The sequence below is a fragment of the Trichoderma virens genome (genome assembly GCF_000170995.1).
Source record: "Trichoderma virens Gv29-8 chromosome Unknown TRIVIscaffold_4, whole genome shotgun sequence".
Classification (NCBI taxonomy): Eukaryota; Fungi; Ascomycota; class Sordariomycetes; order Hypocreales; family Hypocreaceae; genus Trichoderma; species Trichoderma virens.
This window is the reverse complement of record NW_014013745.1, coordinates 885,134-904,721: the sequence shown is the minus strand read 5'-3', so window position 1 is coordinate 904,721 and position 19,588 is coordinate 885,134. Positions and strand designations below refer to the sequence as shown.

Sequence of the window (19,588 nt, the reverse complement as noted above, 5' to 3'; positions counted from 1 at the left end):
TCGAGATGCAATCTGAGCTCTTGTCAAAGAGAATGTTGTCCTTACGGTTAGCAGATGTAGTCTCCTGCATATTTCAAAATGCATAACCATAATGTGTCCAATGCACCCAGTCAGGCAGTAGCCAGCTGAGCGTAGGATGACGGGTGATCTGTAAATTGATTGCATGGGAAAATGTTCATAAGAAGAAGTCGACAAATTCTTTGTGTCATCTTGTGATCTGGGCGAGAACAACAAGGGTGGAAATTAGATATGATGCGAACCGGCAAGATGGGCTATAAGAAAAACAAACGATGCTGCGAGAGTCGCCTAGGGGAAGGCTTGCTAGGTCGTAGGTAGCATCCCGCACACTTATAGACCATCGATTCCAATACCGTATCAACGGTAAGAGGTCCCGAACCTGGCTGGTCCCGGTCCTCCGATGCGGCTGCTACCCATGCCGGGTCCAACGCCTGGGCCGGGGCGAGTCGTCACCGCGTGGTTGGTGCACAGCATCCCCACACGAGATCCAAACTTGGACCCCCTGAGAGAGACCATGTGCTTTCGAATATGGGCAGCAACCATCTCACGATGTTGAGGAGAAGCGTTGTTAAGAATCCACTGAATAAGGTAATTTCCGTATTGGTCGCTGGCAATGTCAATCAAAGGAATGCGAGTGCGATCGCGGCGCCCTTCGCAAACCCGATCAAGATATCGACCGAGAAACTCGGCACTACCAATCTTGAGACACTTTTCCACCACCTTGGAAGCAAATTGGTCAGTGCTATACTCCGCGGCGTATCGGATGACGTGGTCGATGGCGCGGCTGCGGTCTGGGGGAGCTCCGTGCTCGCATATATGCTGGATGCACCAGTTCCCAAATTGACCGTGAGCCACAATGTCGATATTGGCGAGGACTTCTTCGATGCAGGGACGCTAATTGAGCATTTGTTAGATGGTTACGGCCACCTTCGAAGAAATTCCTGATCTCACTGACCTTGTCCTCTTCGAGGCAGTTCTCAAAAATGTTCTGAACAACAAGACTGCCAGTCTCTCCAAGGGCAACTTCATGCCACATTCCTCTAAGAGATTCATTGACAAATTTCATAATTTGAGGAGGAGATTCGGTCCATCGCAGCTCGAATAGCTTCTGCCAGACGTGGCAGGCATATCTGTGAATCACAGTCTCGGGGATTCGACGGAGGAGCTCGTGGACCATGATTGCTTTGTATTCTTCTGGGACCGAATCGAATGCCTTTTGCACAACGTGACATCCAAAGGGATCCATGGAAAGGTTTAGAGTGTTGCCACGAATGGCTTCGGCAATCTTAATGACCTGTTCAGGGGTTCCGTGCTCAAAGCAGCGTTGGACAAGGAAGTTGCCAAACCTGTTGACCATCAAGGGGTACGCCTGGGCTACAATGGCTTCGACAATCTCATACTTCTGCTCGGGCGTGCCCACCTTAAGCTTCTGTTGCAAAAAGATGGAAGCTTGTTGGTCGTTGTTGCAAACAATCTTATCAACTATGTACTTCCAGTTGCAGTTCACGTTTCGATCGAGGAGCCGGCGGTAATTGAGAGGCTCCGTTGGTGGGAGATAGGTTGGTCCCTCTGATGGAACAACCTGCTTTTCATCAGCATGTGGATGATAGTGAGTGATCTCCATCGAACTGCTGGGTACCTCATTCTTCCAGCCAGCCTTTGAGGTGAACTCTGAGGCATGGGGAGAAAGAGGAGTGCCAATTGCTTGTTGGTGAAACGGAGGATACATGTTTATGCCCATCGGAGCCATTGCTGGCCCAACACTAACGTGAGCGCCTGGGACTGGGAAGGGTACTGGGCCTCCGACCGAGTCAACTTGATGAGCTGGGCCGCTGAGATTGACAAAAGAACCTCCAAACTGATGATTCGAATTCATTCGGCTGTCGAAGCGAGCACCACGGCGATTCGATGGGGGTCTCATGGTGATGTCGTGCTCAGGGGCTTGACGCTCAGAGTGATGGTTGTCAACTAGCACGTAGGGCGAGTTTGGGTCCAAGCAGCTCTGGTTATATCCTCGACCGCCAAACCAGTGAGCGGGAGACGGCTCAGAAGCAGGTGGATGAAGAGGGTTGTTGTTGGCAAAGGACGCCTTTGTAGATCCCCAAATTCCGCGGGCACGATTAAGTGCGGCAATTGAGGCAGAATCACTAGTGTCGGACTGAGTGTCATCTGGGGTGCCTCTGCTCCAAATATTCTCCCGAGGAGCTGCTTCGGTGCGAGGGATTGCCGCGTCAGATTCCTTGGCAGACCGCGACTGGGCAAGCTCCTGGTCTAGCTTGGAGATGTGGTTCCGGGCTTGCGCCAGCTGAAGTTTCAAGCGGAAAACTTCCTCAGCATCTGGACGAGGATCTTCAAGTGTAACACTGGCCGGTCGCGTAGTCGGGGCTGTGCCAGAGAAACCTTCGGTCACTGGAGTGATGGGAAGCGAAGTGCTTGGAGGGGTTTGGTCACAGACTCTCAAGAAGGAGCCTTCGTCTTCCACCGGTTTGACGGTCTGGTTCTGTTGATTGATGGAAATTTGCTGCTCTGGAATTCTCGCGAACGTCTTTTCCATATGATAGGAGTTGTTAGTGGGCAGATTATGGGCGGCCTTTACGCAAACAGTGAGTATGAAGAAAGCCACGAAATCAGGTGATAGAAGCGCTTACCTTTGGGTAACCTTGATTTGCCAATTTTGATGTAGTCAATGGCGAAATACCCCTTTCTTTCATTGTACTGCCAGTTCCAGTGTCCTAGAATAAGGAAGTAAGCAGAGATACGCCATCATGTTTGTCATACTCCCAACTAGAATCGAAGGCCTCGGCGCTTGTAGTATTGTTGCAAACTTCAGATCATTGGACGGTAAGAAACTTACACTGGAAGCTGCAGTGGTTGGGAGTACATTTCCTGCCTGCACCAACATGTCTTTCTGAGGTGTGCCTGCTGACAATGTAACGGAGCGCTGAGGAGTAGATCCAGAGGAGCCGGAAGTCGACATTTCATCCGCAGGAAATACTCGGAAGGGATTGGCAAGATAACGGGCAGAGAGGAAACGGCGGCGAGTTATGTTGGGATAGAAAAGCTCCCCTGAGAGGGCTAGACTAGGCGCAGCTTATGTGCCAAAGTTGAAAGAGTGAAAGGAGAAGGAAATTTTGTGGACGATTCTGAGATGTGGTGTAGACGAAGGAGAAATTAACGGGACAGAGATTGCAGAAGTAGATGTTAGTGGTCGGTTATAGTCGCAGGTGAAAGAACGGCCTGTCAGGCAGCTTGAGGAAGGAGCTGGCGGCGGCTGCCAGTTTTTTATCGCCAAAAAGGGCCACCGCCTTGTCTGCTACTCGCTAAGGCCAAAAGACAAGGCAGGATTTATACGTCAGCCAAGGTCAGGCACATATATGTGATATTAGGCTGCGTTCATTATGGCCTTTTGGTGAGTGTAGATAGACGTATTTAAGGTACCAGGTTTCGAGAAATGCATTAAAAAGAAAAAGAGAGAGCGAAAGAAGATGCATCAGTTATTTCGCGGACATGTTTAGCGCTTCGAGAACTGGTGGATTGAGAACTGTGGGCAGCAAAATCCTCTGTGAATCACAGCGAGCTTCCAAAGAGCGCCATTATACACCGATATTGTTCCCTTTTTTGTTTGCCCTCGGCGCTTTGTTTCGTTAAGGCGTCGACGACGAAGTGCAATCTATCCGACTACAAATCCAGTCACCAGATGACTCATGAGAAGTGGAATTTCCAAGGTTAATACCGCCTCGGTTGGCATCAGAGTCACTGCGTAGTTGGGCCTGACACTAGAAACCTTGAATGTTCTCAACAGACGTTTCTCATTCCATTCGGCGACGGTCTCTAGTCGACACAAAGCCTCTATTCATATCCATATTGTCTAAGACAAAATTCTTTTTTTCATCTCGCAACGGAGTCAGGCCGTCTGACCCGAGCTAAGGGGGTAATTGTACAGTACAGTCGATTTTACAAGCTCAAGTGGCATCACAAAACCTTGAGTCACCATATCCTTCAACGCCTTTTTCCCTCTCTTTAATATCCATCCACTATGATAACATAAATCTGCATTCATGTGAATCGGACATGGATAATAGCGGAGGTGCCACCACACAACTGATAGTGCGTCGATTATCGCTTCTTTCCTGGGGTGGGAGCTGCAGAATCATTAGCTGATAGATATTCCAAGGAAAAAACAAACAATGATATGGTGGCTACAACATACCAGGAGGTCCCTTCTTCTTCTTCGGTGCACTCTTTCCACGTTGCTTGAGTCTAAAATTGCAGTTTTAGTCGACCGTCTCTTCAAGTCTCGTCCTGATGCACCTACTCTTCAATGTACTCGAATCGATCCTCCTCGGCGTCATCCCACGTGGCAAGCACTGGACCAAATTCTTTCTTCACATCCTTAATCGACGCCAGCTTCCGGGGGTAGTAAGCGGCGAGCGCTGGGCCTTTGAGTCGCTGTCGCAAGACCTTGTTGCCCATGCGAACCCCCTCAGGGTTGAACGTTGTGGCGAATACTTGGCATTGCGCCTGTAGCAAGTCAGCTGGCCATTGCTAAGCAATTCAATTTCGGGGGAGAATTTACCTTCATCAAGTCTAACAACCGCGCACGAGGGACACTCATCTTTACATGCTTGATCTCCAATGATGGCATCGGCTTTTGACGTTGAATTGAAGTTTGAATGCGCACATCAAAAGAAAATAGGCTAAGCCGTGTTAGGCCTAGTCTCTTCTGCGCGCTCAAAATGTGGGCCTTGCTGTTTGGGCTGTCAGTCGACTCGCCCCAAAAATCGCTGTCAATTCATCTTGGATTCTTCACATCAAACGCGAGGAATTTCATCATATAATCTTCGGCGTTGGTGTCAGAGATAAAATGCCTAAACGACCAAATGCATCCCAAGGGGATCACTGGGCAAAGCGGCAGCAGACTGGGGATCCCAGACAAAATGATGAATTTGTCAATAGCGCCGAGGCATCAAATCAAGCGTTGACTTTGCTTGCGGAACAGGCAGATGAGCTAGTAGATTGTCTCCAGTCTTTGAAGCGCCAGTTTTCACAGAGCAAGAACCCTGCAGAGCTCCAGCTTGGGAGCGTAAAATCACGACTATCTAGATTAACCAAGCAGCTGCTTCCTTCATTTGAGATTATTGGATCTCTTGATGTGTCCGAATCTGAGACTCCCCAACCCGTAACTGATGCGACACCAACGGTATGCATTTGGCTTTTCCAGCTCTTTTATCATCCAACCAGCCAGTTAGAAACTAACATAGAAGAATACAGGTTTCGGTAGTCACCCAAGACACTTCCAGCATACCCTTGTTATCTAATATCAGAGTAACACCCTGGTCCTCATCGGAAATCCATCAAGAATGGCCATCTCTACCCCCTATTCTTGACCCCAAACTTGCGGATGAGGTATTCACACACCCAGGACTTGGACTAAAGTACAGCTACGAGCGCCTAGAATGGCTAGGTGACGCATATCTGGAGCTAATCGCAAGCTCTCTCATTCATCAAACGTTCACGCAGCTGCGTTCAGGGGCTTGCTCCCAACTCCGCGAGAGGTTGATTCGAAACGTCACTCTCGCCGAATACTTTCGGCACTACGATATGTCTCGGTGGGCTAAGCTTCCAGATGGCTTTGGTGATAACAGAGGCCAAGGGCGAGGCAGATCAAAGGACAAGGATTTACTAAAGACGCAAGCCGACATGTTCGAAGCTTATGTAGCGGCAGTAATTCTCTCGGATTCCCAACATGGGCTGACCAAAGTCGTGGAGTGGTTGAAGGCCCTCTGGGGTAGGACTATCAAGGAAGACATCTACAAAGCAGAGGCAGCAAAGAAACGATCAGAATCTCAACCGACAGCGTCAGAGGCACCAGATTCAAGTGCCAAGCAGCGGCTGAGCGTGAAAATCGTAACCAAAGGTGTTACGATTGACTACAAAGATCTACCTGGCGAGAAGAGAGACAAGAATCTTGGACTGCCTCTGTTTACTGTTGGAGCATACCTTACCGGCTACGGCGAGGTTGGGAGACTATTGGCAGTCGGCACGGCCCTGAGCAAGAAGGATGCTGGTCAGAAAGCAGCTGAGACGGCATTGCAGAACAAGCGACTGATACAGGCGTATGAGGAAAAGAAGAGGCAGTATATGAAAGCCAAAGACGAGAATGCGTTTGTGAATAGCCTTCTATGAGGTGATGCATTTTACGGTTACGGCTATACGATCTGGGGTGCATTACATGATTAAGAATAATGAGTGGATTTGGTCTCGAACCTGGAGCTGGATTATTACTGTTAGAGATACATACAACAGACTGCTGTAATGAATAGAGTACATCAAAATGCTACCGCCAATGCTATGATGTGGAAGCTGAATGGGGGAATGGGACGATGTATCGAGTGACTATTAGCGAAATGTCTCGCTATGGTGAGCACTTGTCGCATCATAGGTACGTTTTGGGGGGACTCGATATCTTCCGATATGTGCTGCCTTAGCCTGCAAATTTCAGTAAGGCAGCGTTGGATACCTAGGCAAATCTAAAATATAGATCTAACTGGATCAGAGTTGCATGCCACTTCTTTTGTCGGCAATCAATGCAAGGCCCTCTCATGTGTTGGGCAGCTAATCCGGGGTAAACTGGACCTAACTAAAGCAGAACCGGCGCCGTCTGCACTTGAGGTACCTTTTACTAAGCACCCAGGCGACTTTCACGTGCTGCGGCAGGTATCGCATACCCGAGTCGATGACGCGAGGCCCAGCGCAGGCGGTTGTGCCACCCTCTTTTCAGCAGCCGAAGCCCCCTGGCCGGTAGCGTCAAAGCATTTCCGAGCTATGGAGCGCGAGCGCGCCGAGGTTCAATTGCGAGCCGGACGACAGACCGAGCCTCAATCGCCAACGAACGCCCGCAGACATAATCTCGACATCCACTATCCTGCCACGACTAAGTAATCACCGGAATCCTCATCCTGCCACTCGCCTTGCGTCATCGTTGCGGATTAAGAGCCTGTCGCAGCGCTGAGCCTCGACGATTTGTCCTGCAACTGCAGTGTCTCGAATCGTCGTCGGCCCTTATCGCCAATCAATCAGCCTTTCCGGGTCAACAAATCCATCCGCAACCGACGCCCTATTCCGCCCAACAATTGCCATCTGGCGGTCACGAGAAAGAACATTCCGGAAGAAGCAGAGTAAGACGGGGATTTACACCAATTCCAAGCAAGAGGGTTTCCCGGGCGATTCCACCAGGTTGCTTCAGGCTCGTTGGGAGCAGCACGGCTCCCCGTCATAGCCGCCCCGATGGCGGACTCCGTGGGTGGGTATAGAATGGCAGATGCATCTGCTCCCCCACGAGCCCGCAATGGTACATGCTGACCGCCCAATGCTGCAGATCGAGTCTTTGTCCATGCCCTAAACACCGTCAAGAAGATACCCAAGACTGGAGCATCGCGGCCGCCCCCTTCCGAGCGGCTACGGCTCTATGGCCTCTACAAGCAGGCCATGGAGGGGGACGTGGATGGTGTCATGGAGATGCCTACGGCCGCGTCGGGTTTGCCTCCGGACGAGCTGCAGAAGGAGCGGGACAAGTGGGATGCGTGGAATTCACAAAAGGGCTTGACCCGGACTGAGTCCAAGAGACGATATGTCGAGGCGCTCATCGAGACAATGCACAAATACGCAAATACATCGTAAGCTTGGATACCCTCCCTGATGTTGGCATATGAAACTAACTCCTTTAAGCAGGGATGGGAGAGAGCTCGTCGCTGAGCTCGAGTTTGTCTGGAACCAGATCAAGGACAACGTCCCCAGTTCCGATTCCTCATCTGCCAATCCAAGTGACCCCACACACAGCTTCCATCAGCCAAGGAGTGGCAGCGATGGACCTATGAAGATCCTAAGCCCTATGAGTGAGCAGGATGTCGTCGAGCTGCGCTCCCGCCGGCACATTGACGAGGACGACGAAGATGCCGTGGCAAGGGATGAAGAGGAACGTGCCATCAGCCTCCAAAACAGCCGGTGGTCCAAGAAGATGGAGCGAGCCATCACCAAGCTGACGGCAGAAGTCGCCGCTCTTCGCGAACAGATTGCCACGGGGCGGGAGTGGAAGTCGAAGAAGGAGAAGAGTTTCCCCTCTTGGATAAGATGGTTCATCTTCGTCGTCATGAAGCACCTGCTGATCGACTGCGTCGTCTTGTGCATAATACTCCTCTGGATGCGGAGTCGAAAGGACCGGCGGCTAGAAGATCTCGTGAGGGCGGCGCTGCGGCTGGTTAGGGAATACGTCAGAAAGGTGCTCCCTTCTAGATGAAACAGGAACAACAGTCGACTGTACATAATTCTCTGGCCGGCGTCCAGAGAGAATCATCATACCGTCCTAATGCGGATCAGGTTCGCAACTATCCAATGCCCCGTCACGAAATACCATGTACACCTTTCACGAATGTCATATCTATCTATTGAATAAATAACCTGACCAATTCACCTGTCTCTGTTTATCACTGCTCAAGCTAGTATATAGGCAACATTATCTAGACTATAGAGGTTAATATATATCTAGGTTCTGAATAACATAATATTGTATTACTGCTTTTGCTTTTCCGTTCATATCCTTTTACATCCTTCCATAATATATTTAGCAGCTGTAAAGTATTACTGTGAGATCCTATTATCACTACCTACCTAGGTAGTTCTAAATGCGTAGATTGCTACTACATCTGCTAACGTCTGCTACATCTACTATATAGGTAGTTAAAGAAGTGATGATAAGTATTCTAAAAATTCGTAACGCTGTCAATTTGTTTCTCGATTTGCATTCTTGCATTTTCCCACTGCTCGCAACTTCTTTAAACCCAGGCCATCCAGTATTTCAATCTAGATAATCCAGCTCTTCTAGTACAACGGGCTTCTAAATCATGCCTCCACATGCTTTTTCGTAGATGAGCTAGATACCGCCCTACCTGATTGCCCATAAACGACCTTCCAAATAGGTCATACAGAGTCTGCAATTCAGCACTTCTTTTACCTGATGATTCAGCAGCCAGCTCATAGAACCGCCAGGCGCACACCATAGGAAAGAGCCCTGAGCCGCCCTGAACGGCACCAGCCATTGGCTCAAAAAAGAGATGGACGCAATTGACAATTTTTGAAGCGTATTGTTCCGGGCTGCCTATACATGTTTGATGTTGCCGCTTCAGATATGGTGAGTCTGTCATGTCTTCTGATACATCTTCTACCATCAAGTCTTCAGATATGGACTCTATGATGCATGACAGCATTAGACAGATGCTCCAGTAGACACAGCTCAGGTGAAGTAATGAAAACTCGCTGTCGACTTGCGGTATATATAGGGGCAGACCTGTGATTGCATAGTCATAGATGGATAGATCAACATGAACTCTCCAACCTGCCAAGGCTACCTCTACCTCTCCACACTGCTGCAGGATCTTTTCTCGAATTTCATCCGCAGAGTTTTGAGTACCAACCTCAGATAGTAAATCTACCTGAGCTAGTATATCTGGAATTCTGCTCATAATATCAATTAGTTTGTCTTTGGTAGATTTCTCGGTAATGGTCCAGGGGATTGTTTTCCAGTCATCGGAGCTGAATGGAGATGAACATCTCTGTCTGATAGCTAACCGAATCTGTATGACCGTAATTGTTGGCATTCGTAAATTTGTTTCGTTTATAGTATGGAGATCTGTTAGTCGTAACTTACTATGTTTATGCGACTATCAACGAACAACTGATGAGACGCTCCTGATATAAATGACTCTGGCCCTCGGGCAAGAAACATGGCGAGCTGTCCCTCGCTATGTCTTTGCCATCCGGCCACCCCCGGATCACCGTCGGGACCAAAGAAAAGCTAAAGCAGATGATTTATCAGCATCAACTAGTGAACGACATGTTTTTCTGCAAGAGAAACCTACCTCATAGAGCGCCATGACTCGAGCCGCCACAACCAAGCTATCACTCCTTGCTCGGCTCGGCTGCTTAACGGCCTTGATCATCTCCTGAACCGTCCAATTGTACACTTGTAAACCCTTCAGTCGTAGTTGTTCATCGTTATTGATCCTTCCAAGAATGGAAGTCGCCGTGGCGACTGTTGCATAGCGAAGAGCAGTCTCGGTGTTATAAAGGTCCCCGATGAATCTTGTCCAGCCAACTGAAGATAAGTCTGAAGACTCGGGCGAAAAGTGAGGTCCGTCAGGTATCATAATACTCCAGAAGAGTCCAAAGTACAACTGCTCTCTCGCCGATCTCGCGAAAGAATCTGGCAGAATAACATGAGAACCGCTTTGTCTCTTCTTTGCATAGCTAACCAACCACGGTCGAATGCCTGAAACTGCTTCTTCCAACCGGGGCGGTGTACAGCATTTCTGATTAGACGCTGTGCTTGCAGTAGAGTTGAGCCAGATCATATCCGTCTCGTAGCCTTCACAGGATAGCTGCGCGCGAACACATCGATCGCACGCAGGAGTGCGCCTATCGCACTGCGGTGACGCTGGTTAACAAATCTGAAGGCGAATATTGCGCGAAAGTGACGATGCACTCACTCCTTTCTTCCTTTTACGGCAGGTAATGCAACCTCGCGATCGTCCTGGGACACCAACCATACTGAGCAGTAATTTACTCGATCTGTTACAGGGCAACCTAAAATGTGAGGATGCAGAATCCAAAGGCGTAGCTCATTAATCTAGGAAGTGGCGCGGTTGAGAATTATGTACAACAAGATCTTGGACATTTACCTGTAGAATCCGGGGGGGCGCGATATGTAAGCAGCGTTGACGACAAAAGGTATGGGGATGACTTGAGAAGAGATCAGGACTTGTTGCCGAGGTTTCTTCCGTCCCTGCTAAATGGCGGTTTCTATGTCCAGATCTTCAATGACTAAAATTGCGTAACAACGTATCTGCTAATCAAAATGTATAGTCTAGTAAATAATTACAAAACTATCATCATACCTAATAATACACAATCTTGTGTGATACTTTGTCTGTCTTGTAGGCTTGTTATCTATACAGAGTCGCAGCTGGTAGCCCAATCTGGATCCCCCACACGAAACAACCCCGTCTTATTGCCTCATATCTACTAGGTACATCCTGATGTTGTTGGGCATGCGGATTAAGCTGCGTCAAACTTGGATATTCAACTAGAGGAGATTTTTAAATTCTTCTCATTGTTCATGTAATTCACGTTTCTCAGCTTACCATGGGGCTGTCAATAGTAATTTACTTGTAGGAAGCAATGACAGATCCATTGGATGCTTCAGTACCTACTACCGTCAGATAATAGTAGTCGCAGCAGCTGCAGTGGCGTCACGTGCAGGAACCGGTCGCCAGCTAGTCGCAAAGCACAGACGCGGATTTTGGGCAGGGAGGAGCTATGCGAACATGTGGCCTGCAATCTGGCATCATAGCTGGCCTTGAATCTGTCCAAGTCAGCCTCCCAGCACCACGATTGTCTCTCTGCTCAGAGAAATTCTGGGAGCTGTGCAACTCCAGCCATCAATGCTGCATCAAGGCCTTTGATTGGGCATCCATCTCCCCTTTCCTTTCCAATTCGCCTCTTCCAGTTCTGCTTTCGTCCGCAACCCCGCCGCCATGGTGCGCCTACGAGATATCCCCCGAACGGCCACCTTTGCGTGGTCGCCCGGCTCCGGAAAGCCCATGGTTGTCACCGGAACAAAGGCCGGTGCCGTCGACGCTGATTTCTCTGACGAGAGCAAGCTAGAAATATGGGATCTCTCTCTCGACAACCAAGAGCAGGGCATCGAGCTGCAGCCCGTTGTCAGCATCACCACAGACTCCAGGTAGGGTTTTAGCATTCTCCCCTACCAGTTTGGCCTGGTTACTAAGGGTGTTAGGTTCTACGATATTGCCTGGGGACCTGCCGACGCCGATCATCCCAAGGGAATCATTGCAGGTGCTCTAGAGAACGGTACCCTTGAACTATGGGATGTCGAGAAGCTCGAAACTGGGGCTTCCGACGCCTCCATCTCCAAGACGACGAAACACACCGGTGCTATCAAGGCACTCCAGTTCAACCCTCTGAAGCCCCAAATCTTGGCCACAGCTGGCGCCAAGGGCGAGTTGTTCATCTACGACATCGGCGACATCGAGAACCCCTTCCGTCTAGGAAACGCAGCGGCCCGATCCGATGACATCGATTGCTTGGCCTGGAACCGCAAGGTTTCTCACATTCTCGCCACCGGAGGGCCTGGTGGCTTCGTGACCGTCTGGGATTTGAAGACAAAGAAGGCATCTTTGACCTTGAACAACAGCCGCAAAGCCGTCAGCGCCATCGCTTGGGACCCTAATAACTCAACAAAGCTTCTCACGGCAACCCCTGATGACAACACTCCTGTCATCTTCTTGTGGGACCTGCGCAACTCTAATGCCCCGGAAAAGACGCTTCAGGGACACGAGCAGGGCGTCTTGTCATTGTCGTGGTGCCAACAGGATCCCGACCTGTTGCTTTCTTCTGGCAAGGATAACAAGACGATTGTGTGGAACCCACACACGGCAGAGCGCTACGGAGAATTGCCTGAGGTTACCAACTGGACCTTTCAGACACGCTTCCACCCTCACAACCCCAATCTTTCCGCCACAGCAAGCTTCGACGGCAAAATTACTATTCAAACACTTCAAAACACCAACCCTGATAAGTCTCAAGCTGTCAACGAAAAGCCCCTAGATGATGAGGAGTTCTTCAGGGCTGCCCAGACTCAACCCCAGGGAGCCTCTTGGTCATTGGCCAAGGCGCCCAAGTGGTTTGAGCGACCCATTGGTGCTTCTTTTGGCTTTGGTGGTAAGCTCGTCGTTTTCAGGGAATCTCCAACTCAGGCTGGCCAGAAACGCTCGTCCAAGCTCGCAATCTCACAGTTCTCCGCCGATTCAGATGTCTCATCTGCAATTGAAAAATTCCAAGAGGCTCTTAACTCCAATGATGTGGCCACCCTTTGCCAAGAGAGGAAAGACCAAGCTCAAACCGACGAGGAGAAGGCAGATTGGACAGTTATCGAGACACTTGTTGGCGAAAATCCTCGTTCCAAGATTGTCGAGCATCTCGGTTTCAAACAAGAAGACCTAACAAACGGAGCCTCGACTGACGCGCCAGAGGGAGAGGAGAAGGAGGCGCCTGCAAAAGAGGAGGAACCTGTGGACGCGGAGGGCAAGCCCAGACGCCTATCCAACATGTTTGGAGATGGCGAGGGCGATGGCGATGATTTCCTTTCTGGACTGGCTGCCAACAAGGGCGCCAAGACCGATAAGCCTTTCCACCTCTTCAGTGACGGCGATACGTCTGTCGAGAAAGATATCACAAGAGCTCTTATGCTCGGCAATTTTGCTAGGGCCACTGATATCTGCTTAAAGGAGGATCGTATTGCAGATGCTTTCCTCATTGCCAACTGTGGCGGCCAGGAACTTGTCGAAAAGGTTCAGTCTACCTATCTCTCTCGCAAGAGTGGTACCCCTAGCTACCTGCGTCTCATCAGCTCTGTCGTCGACAAGAATCTATGGGATATTGTATACAACGCAGATCTGGAGAACTGGAAAGAGACCATGGCCATTATCTGCACTTTCTCGGATCCTTCTGAATTCCCAGATCTTTGTGAGGCTCTAGGAGACCGAATTAACGAGCAGGGCCAACGAAAGGACGCCTCATTCTGCTACCTTGTGGGTTCAAAGCTTGAGAAGGTTGTTACCATCTGGGTGGATGAGCTCAATGAATCAGAGCAAGCTGGAATGAAGGAGGAATCCGGCGATTCAACCTTCTCAGTCCATACCCGGTCGCTGCAGAGTTTCATTGAAAAGGTGACTGTCTTCCGCCACGTCGCCAAATTCCAGGACAAAGAGTTGGCACAGACAGACGATTGGAAGTTGGCGACCCTATACGACAAGTACACCGAATACGCAGAGATCCTCGCTGGCCAGGGCAAATTGGAAGTTGCGCAGAAGTATCTCGATCTGCTGCCAGCCACTTATCCAGCTGCCGAACTGACCAGGAGCCGCGTGAAGCTGGCCACACAAAAGAAGCCTGCCGCTGCACCGGTTTCAACAAGTCGCCGAACGCCATCGATCCCTTCTGCAGGAAAGCAGCCGTCTGTGGTAGGCTACCAGCCTCCTCAGCCTGCCCCTATTCCAGCTCCCACGAACCCATATGGTGGGCTCCAGCAGACTTCACCAGCAGTCTCCACAACTCAGCAGTACAAGCCTCCAGTCAACCCCTATCAACCACAAGGCTATCAACCCCAGGGCTATCAACCCCAGGGCTATCAGCCTCAGAATCAGTTTGGATACACTGGAGCGCCCATTGCACCACCGCCTATCAGTGGGCCCCCGAGAAACACAACGCCATCATCGGGCCCTCCACCATCAAAGGCCAAAAATATGGAGAACTGGAACGATGTCCCTATGGTGACGAAGGTTGCACCGCGAAGGTCAACGCCCAGCGTAACGCCCATTGCGTCGCCCTTCGGAGCTCAACAGGGCCAAGCTATGCCTCCCCCTCCTCCATCATCAACGTCGCCTTATGGGCCCGGTGCCAGGGCTAGTCCTCCTCCACCACCCAAGGGACCAGCTCCTCCTCGAGTACAGTCCCCGTTAGCCGGACCACCGGTAACTGGACCACCTCGAACCTCTTCTGCGGCAGCCAACCAATATGCTCCGCCAACCCCCATAGCAGGAGCGATCCCAACTCATGCGGCTCCTCCAGTTATGCCACGCACAGCTTCCCCTTATAACGCTCCTCCTGCCGGGCCTCCGGCTTCCAACAGGTACGCGCCAGTGACGACAACTCAGCAGCAACCTGGACAGTATACTGCCTCTATGCCGCCACCTCCCGGCCCGGCAAGCAGGCCTCCGCCCCCTGCAAACCCTTATGCGCCACCAGTTCAACAGCAACCGGCAGCACCCAGCCCATATGCCCCATCGCCATATGCCCCTGCTCCTGGTCAGGTACCGGCCTCTCAGCCACCGCCAACTGGCCCCCCTCCGATGGGTCGTCCCGGTCCTCCGCCTTCCGCCGCGTCTGCTCCTCCTCCACCACCACAGCAGACCGCACCACCCCCGGCGGCAAAGTATCCTCCCGGCGACCGATCACACATCCCAGCTCACGCTCAGGCGTTGGTGGACATTCTGAGCCAAGATATGCAGCGGGTAGCATCCAAGGCACCTCCGACATTTGCCCCTCAAGTCAAGGACACGCAGAAGCGACTGAACATTTTGTTCGACCACCTGAATAACGAGGAGCTTGTCCAGCCCTCAACTATTGAGCAGCTTTCACAGCTAGCCGTCGCAATTCAAACCAAGGACTACGCTACAGCCCAAAAGCTGCAGATGGAAATTAACCGAGATAAGACTGAAGAATGCGGTAACTGGATGGTAAGTTGAAAGACTTGAGAAAATACAATTGTGGTCCAGGTCCTTTTTTACTAACTCGGTTTATAGGTTGGAGTTAAGCGACTTATCAGCATGAGCAAGGCAACTCCTTGATAAGTCATTAATGTTGTCTGTACATGGAGAGTTGTGGTGTTTTATTTGACACGCTTTATTGGCGGCACGAAGTCATGCAAGGCATTGATTAAAAACCGCGGGCGGCACGATTAGTTAGATTATACATAAATGATGATTGGCGATACCAAGTGATCCGACCCCGAATGCGCAGTGATTTTGACCGGCTCAGGTACGGTTTCGTCTCACCAGTTGTCCAAATACACGGACTCAAATCAAGCCCATGATTACGCCCCGCAAAGTCAGCTGAACTCGCATAGCTGTCTGTATTGGGAAAACTCCCCTCCTTTGATTCGTCCTTTGGATTTGGAGAAGCCCTTTCAACACAAAAATGCTCACAATGCCTGCCATACAGCGGCCAAGACTTAGTCTGTGGCGCTGCCTATTATCTGCTAGGCAGTATAAGAACAAGGCTTAATCTTGAGTGCTTCCAGGCTGTCAATCAACTGCTCCATCTCCCCCGCAAACACCATTAAACTTGTGAAACGCCTTCCAATTAATCCCACGATGCCTCTCATCTCTCCATCCACCTGGAACACCCTCGGGCTCAGCGTTGCGGCCACTTTCGCCCTCCTCGGCTCGGGCGCTCTGTTCGACACCAAGCGCACTGCTAAGCTCTTCAGCCTTCAGCCATCGACAGGCGATGAGAAGACTACAGATGCTGGCGCTAGCTCGAGCCTTGTGGGCTTGTTAGTTGGGAGTCGCGATATCACGATGGCTACTACGTTGTTTGCACTGCATCGTGCTGGACAGACGGACGCTATGGGCACGGTTATCCTGAGCTCGATGATTATCTGTGCGGCGGATGTTTATATCGTGTGGAAAGGAAAGAAATGGGCTGAGTAAGTGGTCCTGAACACAGTGATGCCGAATGATTTTATATGCTGATGTGATGGCAAAGGACTGCCATGTTTGCCGTGGGTGCGGGTATTTGGGCCGCCATAGGTTTCGGTCTGAAGGGTTACTTTGACTGATGCGTGGTTTGATTCCGTGTTGTAAAATACGATGCTCATGTCTCTCCACTCAGGTGTTTTGTCGGTTTGTAAATCTATCAGGGTCCATGTTTGTCTTTCCCAGTACTCGGCTTGTAATTTTATTTAATTTCAATTACCTCATATCACAATGCCAAACAGTTGTGTAAACGAGATTATTTGTGTTATATTTCGCTGGAAAGAGAATTCGGTTGTTCATGTGTAGGGTACGACCGTCACATGAAGGAGCTGCAAGGCACGAAGTAGTGGAGCTTGATTAGATGCTTGCGCCTTGCATTTGATGCACTTTAAGGCATTCATATCCACGGCGTTTTGCAATTTTCTATTTAAATCTCTTACAACAGGCTGAGGAGCTTGGAAATGGAGTTTCTTCTGAATTGTAACAGTAACCCATAGTTCAAAGCAGCTGGCTATTGCCTCTCTCCTCACTCAAGCTGCCATGCCTTATCGGCGAAACCTCGGCACGAAAGCTATCCTCACTTCAGACACCAACATATTCAAGTTTTGAGACGCTTACACTCACTCATAAAAACACCAAAACCCGTGGCACATCCCTCTGCCCATTTTTCTTCCATTCTTCATCGCTATAACCGCCAAAAGCCAATTGACAAAATGACCGACTCTGCTCGCTGGAAAGCCACGGTCTACGTCGGCGGGCTCTCACCCCTCGTCACCAACACGCACGTTTTCGACGCCTTCATCCCGTTTGGCGATATCGTCGAGGTGCAGCTCCCCAAGTCAGACGCGCCAAACTCTACGGATCCTCACAAGGGCTTTGCATACGTCGAGTTTGAGGACAGTGCGGATGCGAAAGAGGCCATCGACAACATGGACCAGTCCGAGTTCTTTGGCAGGGTGATCAAGGTGTCTCAGGCAAGGGCGCCAAAGAGTGCCGATGAGGGATTGGGCAGTAAAAAGGCTGTTTGGGAGCAGGTACGTTTTGAAATTGTTACGATTTCGGTCTTTTGTGAATTGATGTTAATATTGCCACTGTATAGGAGAGCTGGCTCGCTGAGCATGCGGCGGAAGATGACGTCGCGAATCAGGCAAAGCTGGAGGAACCAGCCTCGGATCCCATGCAAGGTCTCGAGGGGCTGGATGTTGCGGGGCCAAAGCCGGAGTGATGCTCAAAAAGGAGACTGTTGGTTGGAACAAGGGATGGTTGCAATGGGTTTACGGAGTACTTGAATTATTTTTTTTGCATAGCGACGGTGTTTTGGAAGGACCATATCATGGCATACTGTATTCCTTTTTACATGAATGGGGATCCGAAGATTTTGGAACAACTTGCAAGCTGTGTTTCTCCTCGGCACTCCGCCCTAATGCTTCTCGACATATACAGAACTTGATCCCCCATCCATTGTTTCAAGCAGCCGCATGTCAAAGATTATCCCACCAACGACTTTGCTTCTCGAAAGCTTAGACAATTTAGTGCTCGCCGTGTCCGCCCTCGTTCTGAGCGGCGCGGGCAGCGGCACCCTGGCGGCCGAGTCGCAGGTTCTTGTCGACGAAGAACTTGCGGGAGCTGGAGTAGGCAGCGGCGCCCAGAGCGAAACCAACGACGATGACTAGGAGAGTTTGCTCATGTTAGAACATCGCATCTTTAATGGGCGCGAGAGAGGGTGAGTCTTTTCGTACAGAGGGGGTACAGCTCAGCAGGGATCTGCTTGAGCTTGCGGAGGCGCTGGGAGACGGTGTGGCCTTTGGTAATCATGTCAATAAGCGTCGCTGAAGGTTGCCGAGCTGCTCGGCGAGCATCAATGCCGTCACATACCGGCCTGGTCCTCCTTCTGTATAGCCGCGAGGTTAGCCGGGATTCTCGAACCGGGAGCTTCAGCTCGGCTGCACTTACGGGGACGGGTCGCATCATGCGGGCCGTAGGGCGGAAGGCCCGAAGAGCAAGAGTAGGACGCATTGTGATGAGCGGAGAGGGTTCGACCGAGAGGCTTCAGGGCGGGCGCAAAAGAATTGCTGCTGGTGAGAGGAATTGTTTGGTTCAAGAGTATCTCATGGGCTGGTGCAATTCCCACATCAGCAAATGGCCCACTTCCGCCCACCGAATGGCCCCATTGGCCCGGTGGCGCCTGAGGCACACATTTTCAATCCGGAACATCTGATTCGGAAAGCTGCCAACATTCGACGCATAGCGAAATCTCCCACCCCAAACCTCCCCTTGCATCGCTGCAATTGTCGCCCGCACATCGCCTGCACCGTCGCCGAATCCGAATCATTCATCATGTCCGACGAGGAAGGCCAGGAGCTTGTCACCAAGCCCTTCAAGTTTGTCACTGGTACGGCCTGCCGCCTGAGATAAAATATCCCCTCTCTCTCTCTCTCCAAAAAAAGTGGTCTGATCTTGAGTGACCCGAGGCTAACAACGGCGTTTTTGCAGCTGGTGAGACCGTCCAACAAGGCGCCCCTTCTACGTGAACGACGACCGACCGGCGCGGGCAGCTCGATCAATGCGTTGCCATTGACTGCGAGCTGCTTACCCGCAGCTTGGAATAGCTTGAACTTTGCCCGTCGCCGGAGGACCCGCTTCGCAGATATACCTTCGTTATATGCACGCAATGTCGCTAACTCGAGTGCTTGCGCAGGCACTGATGCCCGTTTCCCCAACGTGAACCAGACCAAGCACTGCTGGCAAAACTACGTCGACTACCACAAGTGCATCATCGCCAAGGGAGAGGACTTTGCGCCTTGCCGTCAGGTACGGGGACTGGAAGGAGCTGTGACTTATGCGCGCATCTGAGTATACTGAACCATTGTGTAGTTCTGGTTGGCCTACCGATCACTGTGCCCCTCTGGATGGTACCAGCGATGGGACGAGCAGCGCGGTATGTTTCCTTTACACGATTGTTTGAGGTTTGAAGCTGATTGTGTGTCCAACAGAGGGTGGTAACTTCCCCGTGAAGCTCGATGCTTAAATTTCATATTTAACACGGCGGGGTACATAAGCATGGGTGTTCACATAGATTAAGCAGCCAGGCTCCGCATGTACTGCAAGAAAATGAAGTAGTCAATCGCAAGCAAATAGGCTCAATATTTTACTATGACCTCGTGAGCTACCGCCTTCGT

At 50.7% G+C, this 19,588-nt stretch overlaps 10 protein-coding genes across 10 annotated transcripts; 6 read left to right on the top strand and 4 right to left on the bottom strand.

Annotated features, from left to right (window-relative positions):
• Positions 1-110: 110 nt before the first annotated feature.
• TRIVIDRAFT_189802 (uncharacterized protein) lies at positions 111-2,729 on the bottom strand (the record flags this gene model as incomplete). The annotated part of the gene is made up of 4 exons (XM_014103226.1): positions 111-148; positions 432-912; positions 974-2,608; positions 2,667-2,729. The coding sequence occupies 4 exons, from the start codon at positions 2,727-2,729 to the stop codon at positions 111-113; spliced, it is 2,217 nt and encodes a 738-aa protein (XP_013958701.1).
• A 1,503-nt stretch (positions 2,730-4,232) lies between these two features.
• Positions 4,233-4,633, bottom strand: TRIVIDRAFT_139570 (uncharacterized protein; the record flags this gene model as incomplete). Its single annotated transcript, XM_014103225.1, has 3 exons — positions 4,233-4,278; positions 4,334-4,539; positions 4,595-4,633. Coding segments are annotated over 3 exons (291 nt in total), but the record flags the coding sequence as incomplete, so codon positions are not given.
• A 710-nt stretch (positions 4,634-5,343) lies between these two features.
• TRIVIDRAFT_119111 (uncharacterized protein) lies at positions 5,344-6,171 on the top strand (the record flags this gene model as incomplete). The annotated part of the gene is made up of 1 exon (XM_014103224.1): positions 5,344-6,171. A coding segment is annotated over one exon (828 nt), but the record flags the coding sequence as incomplete, so codon positions are not given.
• A 1,134-nt stretch (positions 6,172-7,305) lies between these two features.
• On the top strand, positions 7,306-8,314 carry TRIVIDRAFT_189800 (uncharacterized protein; the record flags this gene model as incomplete). The annotated part of the gene is made up of 3 exons (XM_014103223.1): positions 7,306-7,321; positions 7,397-7,694; positions 7,750-8,314. The coding sequence occupies 3 exons, from the start codon at positions 7,306-7,308 to the stop codon at positions 8,312-8,314; spliced, it is 879 nt and encodes a 292-aa protein (XP_013958698.1).
• Positions 8,315-8,849: 535 nt separating this feature from the next.
• On the bottom strand, positions 8,850-10,619 carry TRIVIDRAFT_31465 (uncharacterized protein; the record flags this gene model as incomplete). Its single annotated transcript, XM_014103222.1, has 5 exons — positions 8,850-9,647; positions 9,722-9,868; positions 9,933-10,320; positions 10,393-10,496; positions 10,560-10,619. 5 exons carry the CDS (start codon positions 10,617-10,619, stop codon positions 8,850-8,852), a joined length of 1,497 nt encoding a protein of 498 aa, XP_013958697.1.
• A 987-nt stretch (positions 10,620-11,606) lies between these two features.
• TRIVIDRAFT_84515 (COPII component protein) lies at positions 11,607-15,650 on the top strand (the record flags this gene model as incomplete). The annotated part of the gene is made up of 3 exons (XM_014103221.1): positions 11,607-11,815; positions 11,870-15,389; positions 15,456-15,650. The coding sequence occupies 3 exons, from the start codon at positions 11,607-11,609 to the stop codon at positions 15,498-15,500; spliced, it is 3,774 nt and encodes a 1,257-aa protein (XP_013958696.1).
• A 375-nt stretch (positions 15,651-16,025) lies between these two features.
• TRIVIDRAFT_61281 (uncharacterized protein) lies at positions 16,026-16,492 on the top strand (the record flags this gene model as incomplete). Its single annotated transcript, XM_014103220.1, has 2 exons — positions 16,026-16,360; positions 16,420-16,492. 2 exons carry the CDS (start codon positions 16,026-16,028, stop codon positions 16,490-16,492), a joined length of 408 nt encoding a protein of 135 aa, XP_013958695.1.
• Positions 16,493-17,122: 630 nt separating this feature from the next.
• Positions 17,123-17,634, top strand: TRIVIDRAFT_30906 (uncharacterized protein; the record flags this gene model as incomplete). The annotated part of the gene is made up of 2 exons (XM_014103219.1): positions 17,123-17,443; positions 17,509-17,634. 2 exons carry the CDS (start codon positions 17,123-17,125, stop codon positions 17,632-17,634), a joined length of 447 nt encoding a protein of 148 aa, XP_013958694.1.
• Positions 17,635-17,670: 36 nt separating this feature from the next.
• Positions 17,671-18,516, bottom strand: TRIVIDRAFT_84510 (uncharacterized protein; the record flags this gene model as incomplete). Its single annotated transcript, XM_014103218.1, has 4 exons — positions 17,671-18,078; positions 18,149-18,211; positions 18,285-18,300; positions 18,363-18,516. 4 exons carry the CDS (start codon positions 18,423-18,425, stop codon positions 17,939-17,941), a joined length of 282 nt encoding a protein of 93 aa, XP_013958693.1.
• A 173-nt stretch (positions 18,517-18,689) lies between these two features.
• On the top strand, positions 18,690-19,562 carry TRIVIDRAFT_185984 (uncharacterized protein; the record flags this gene model as incomplete). The annotated part of the gene is made up of 4 exons (XM_014103217.1): positions 18,690-18,803; positions 19,107-19,220; positions 19,284-19,347; positions 19,403-19,562. The coding sequence occupies 4 exons, from the start codon at positions 18,747-18,749 to the stop codon at positions 19,435-19,437; spliced, it is 270 nt and encodes an 89-aa protein (XP_013958692.1).
• Between the last annotated feature and the right edge of the window lie 26 nt (positions 19,563-19,588).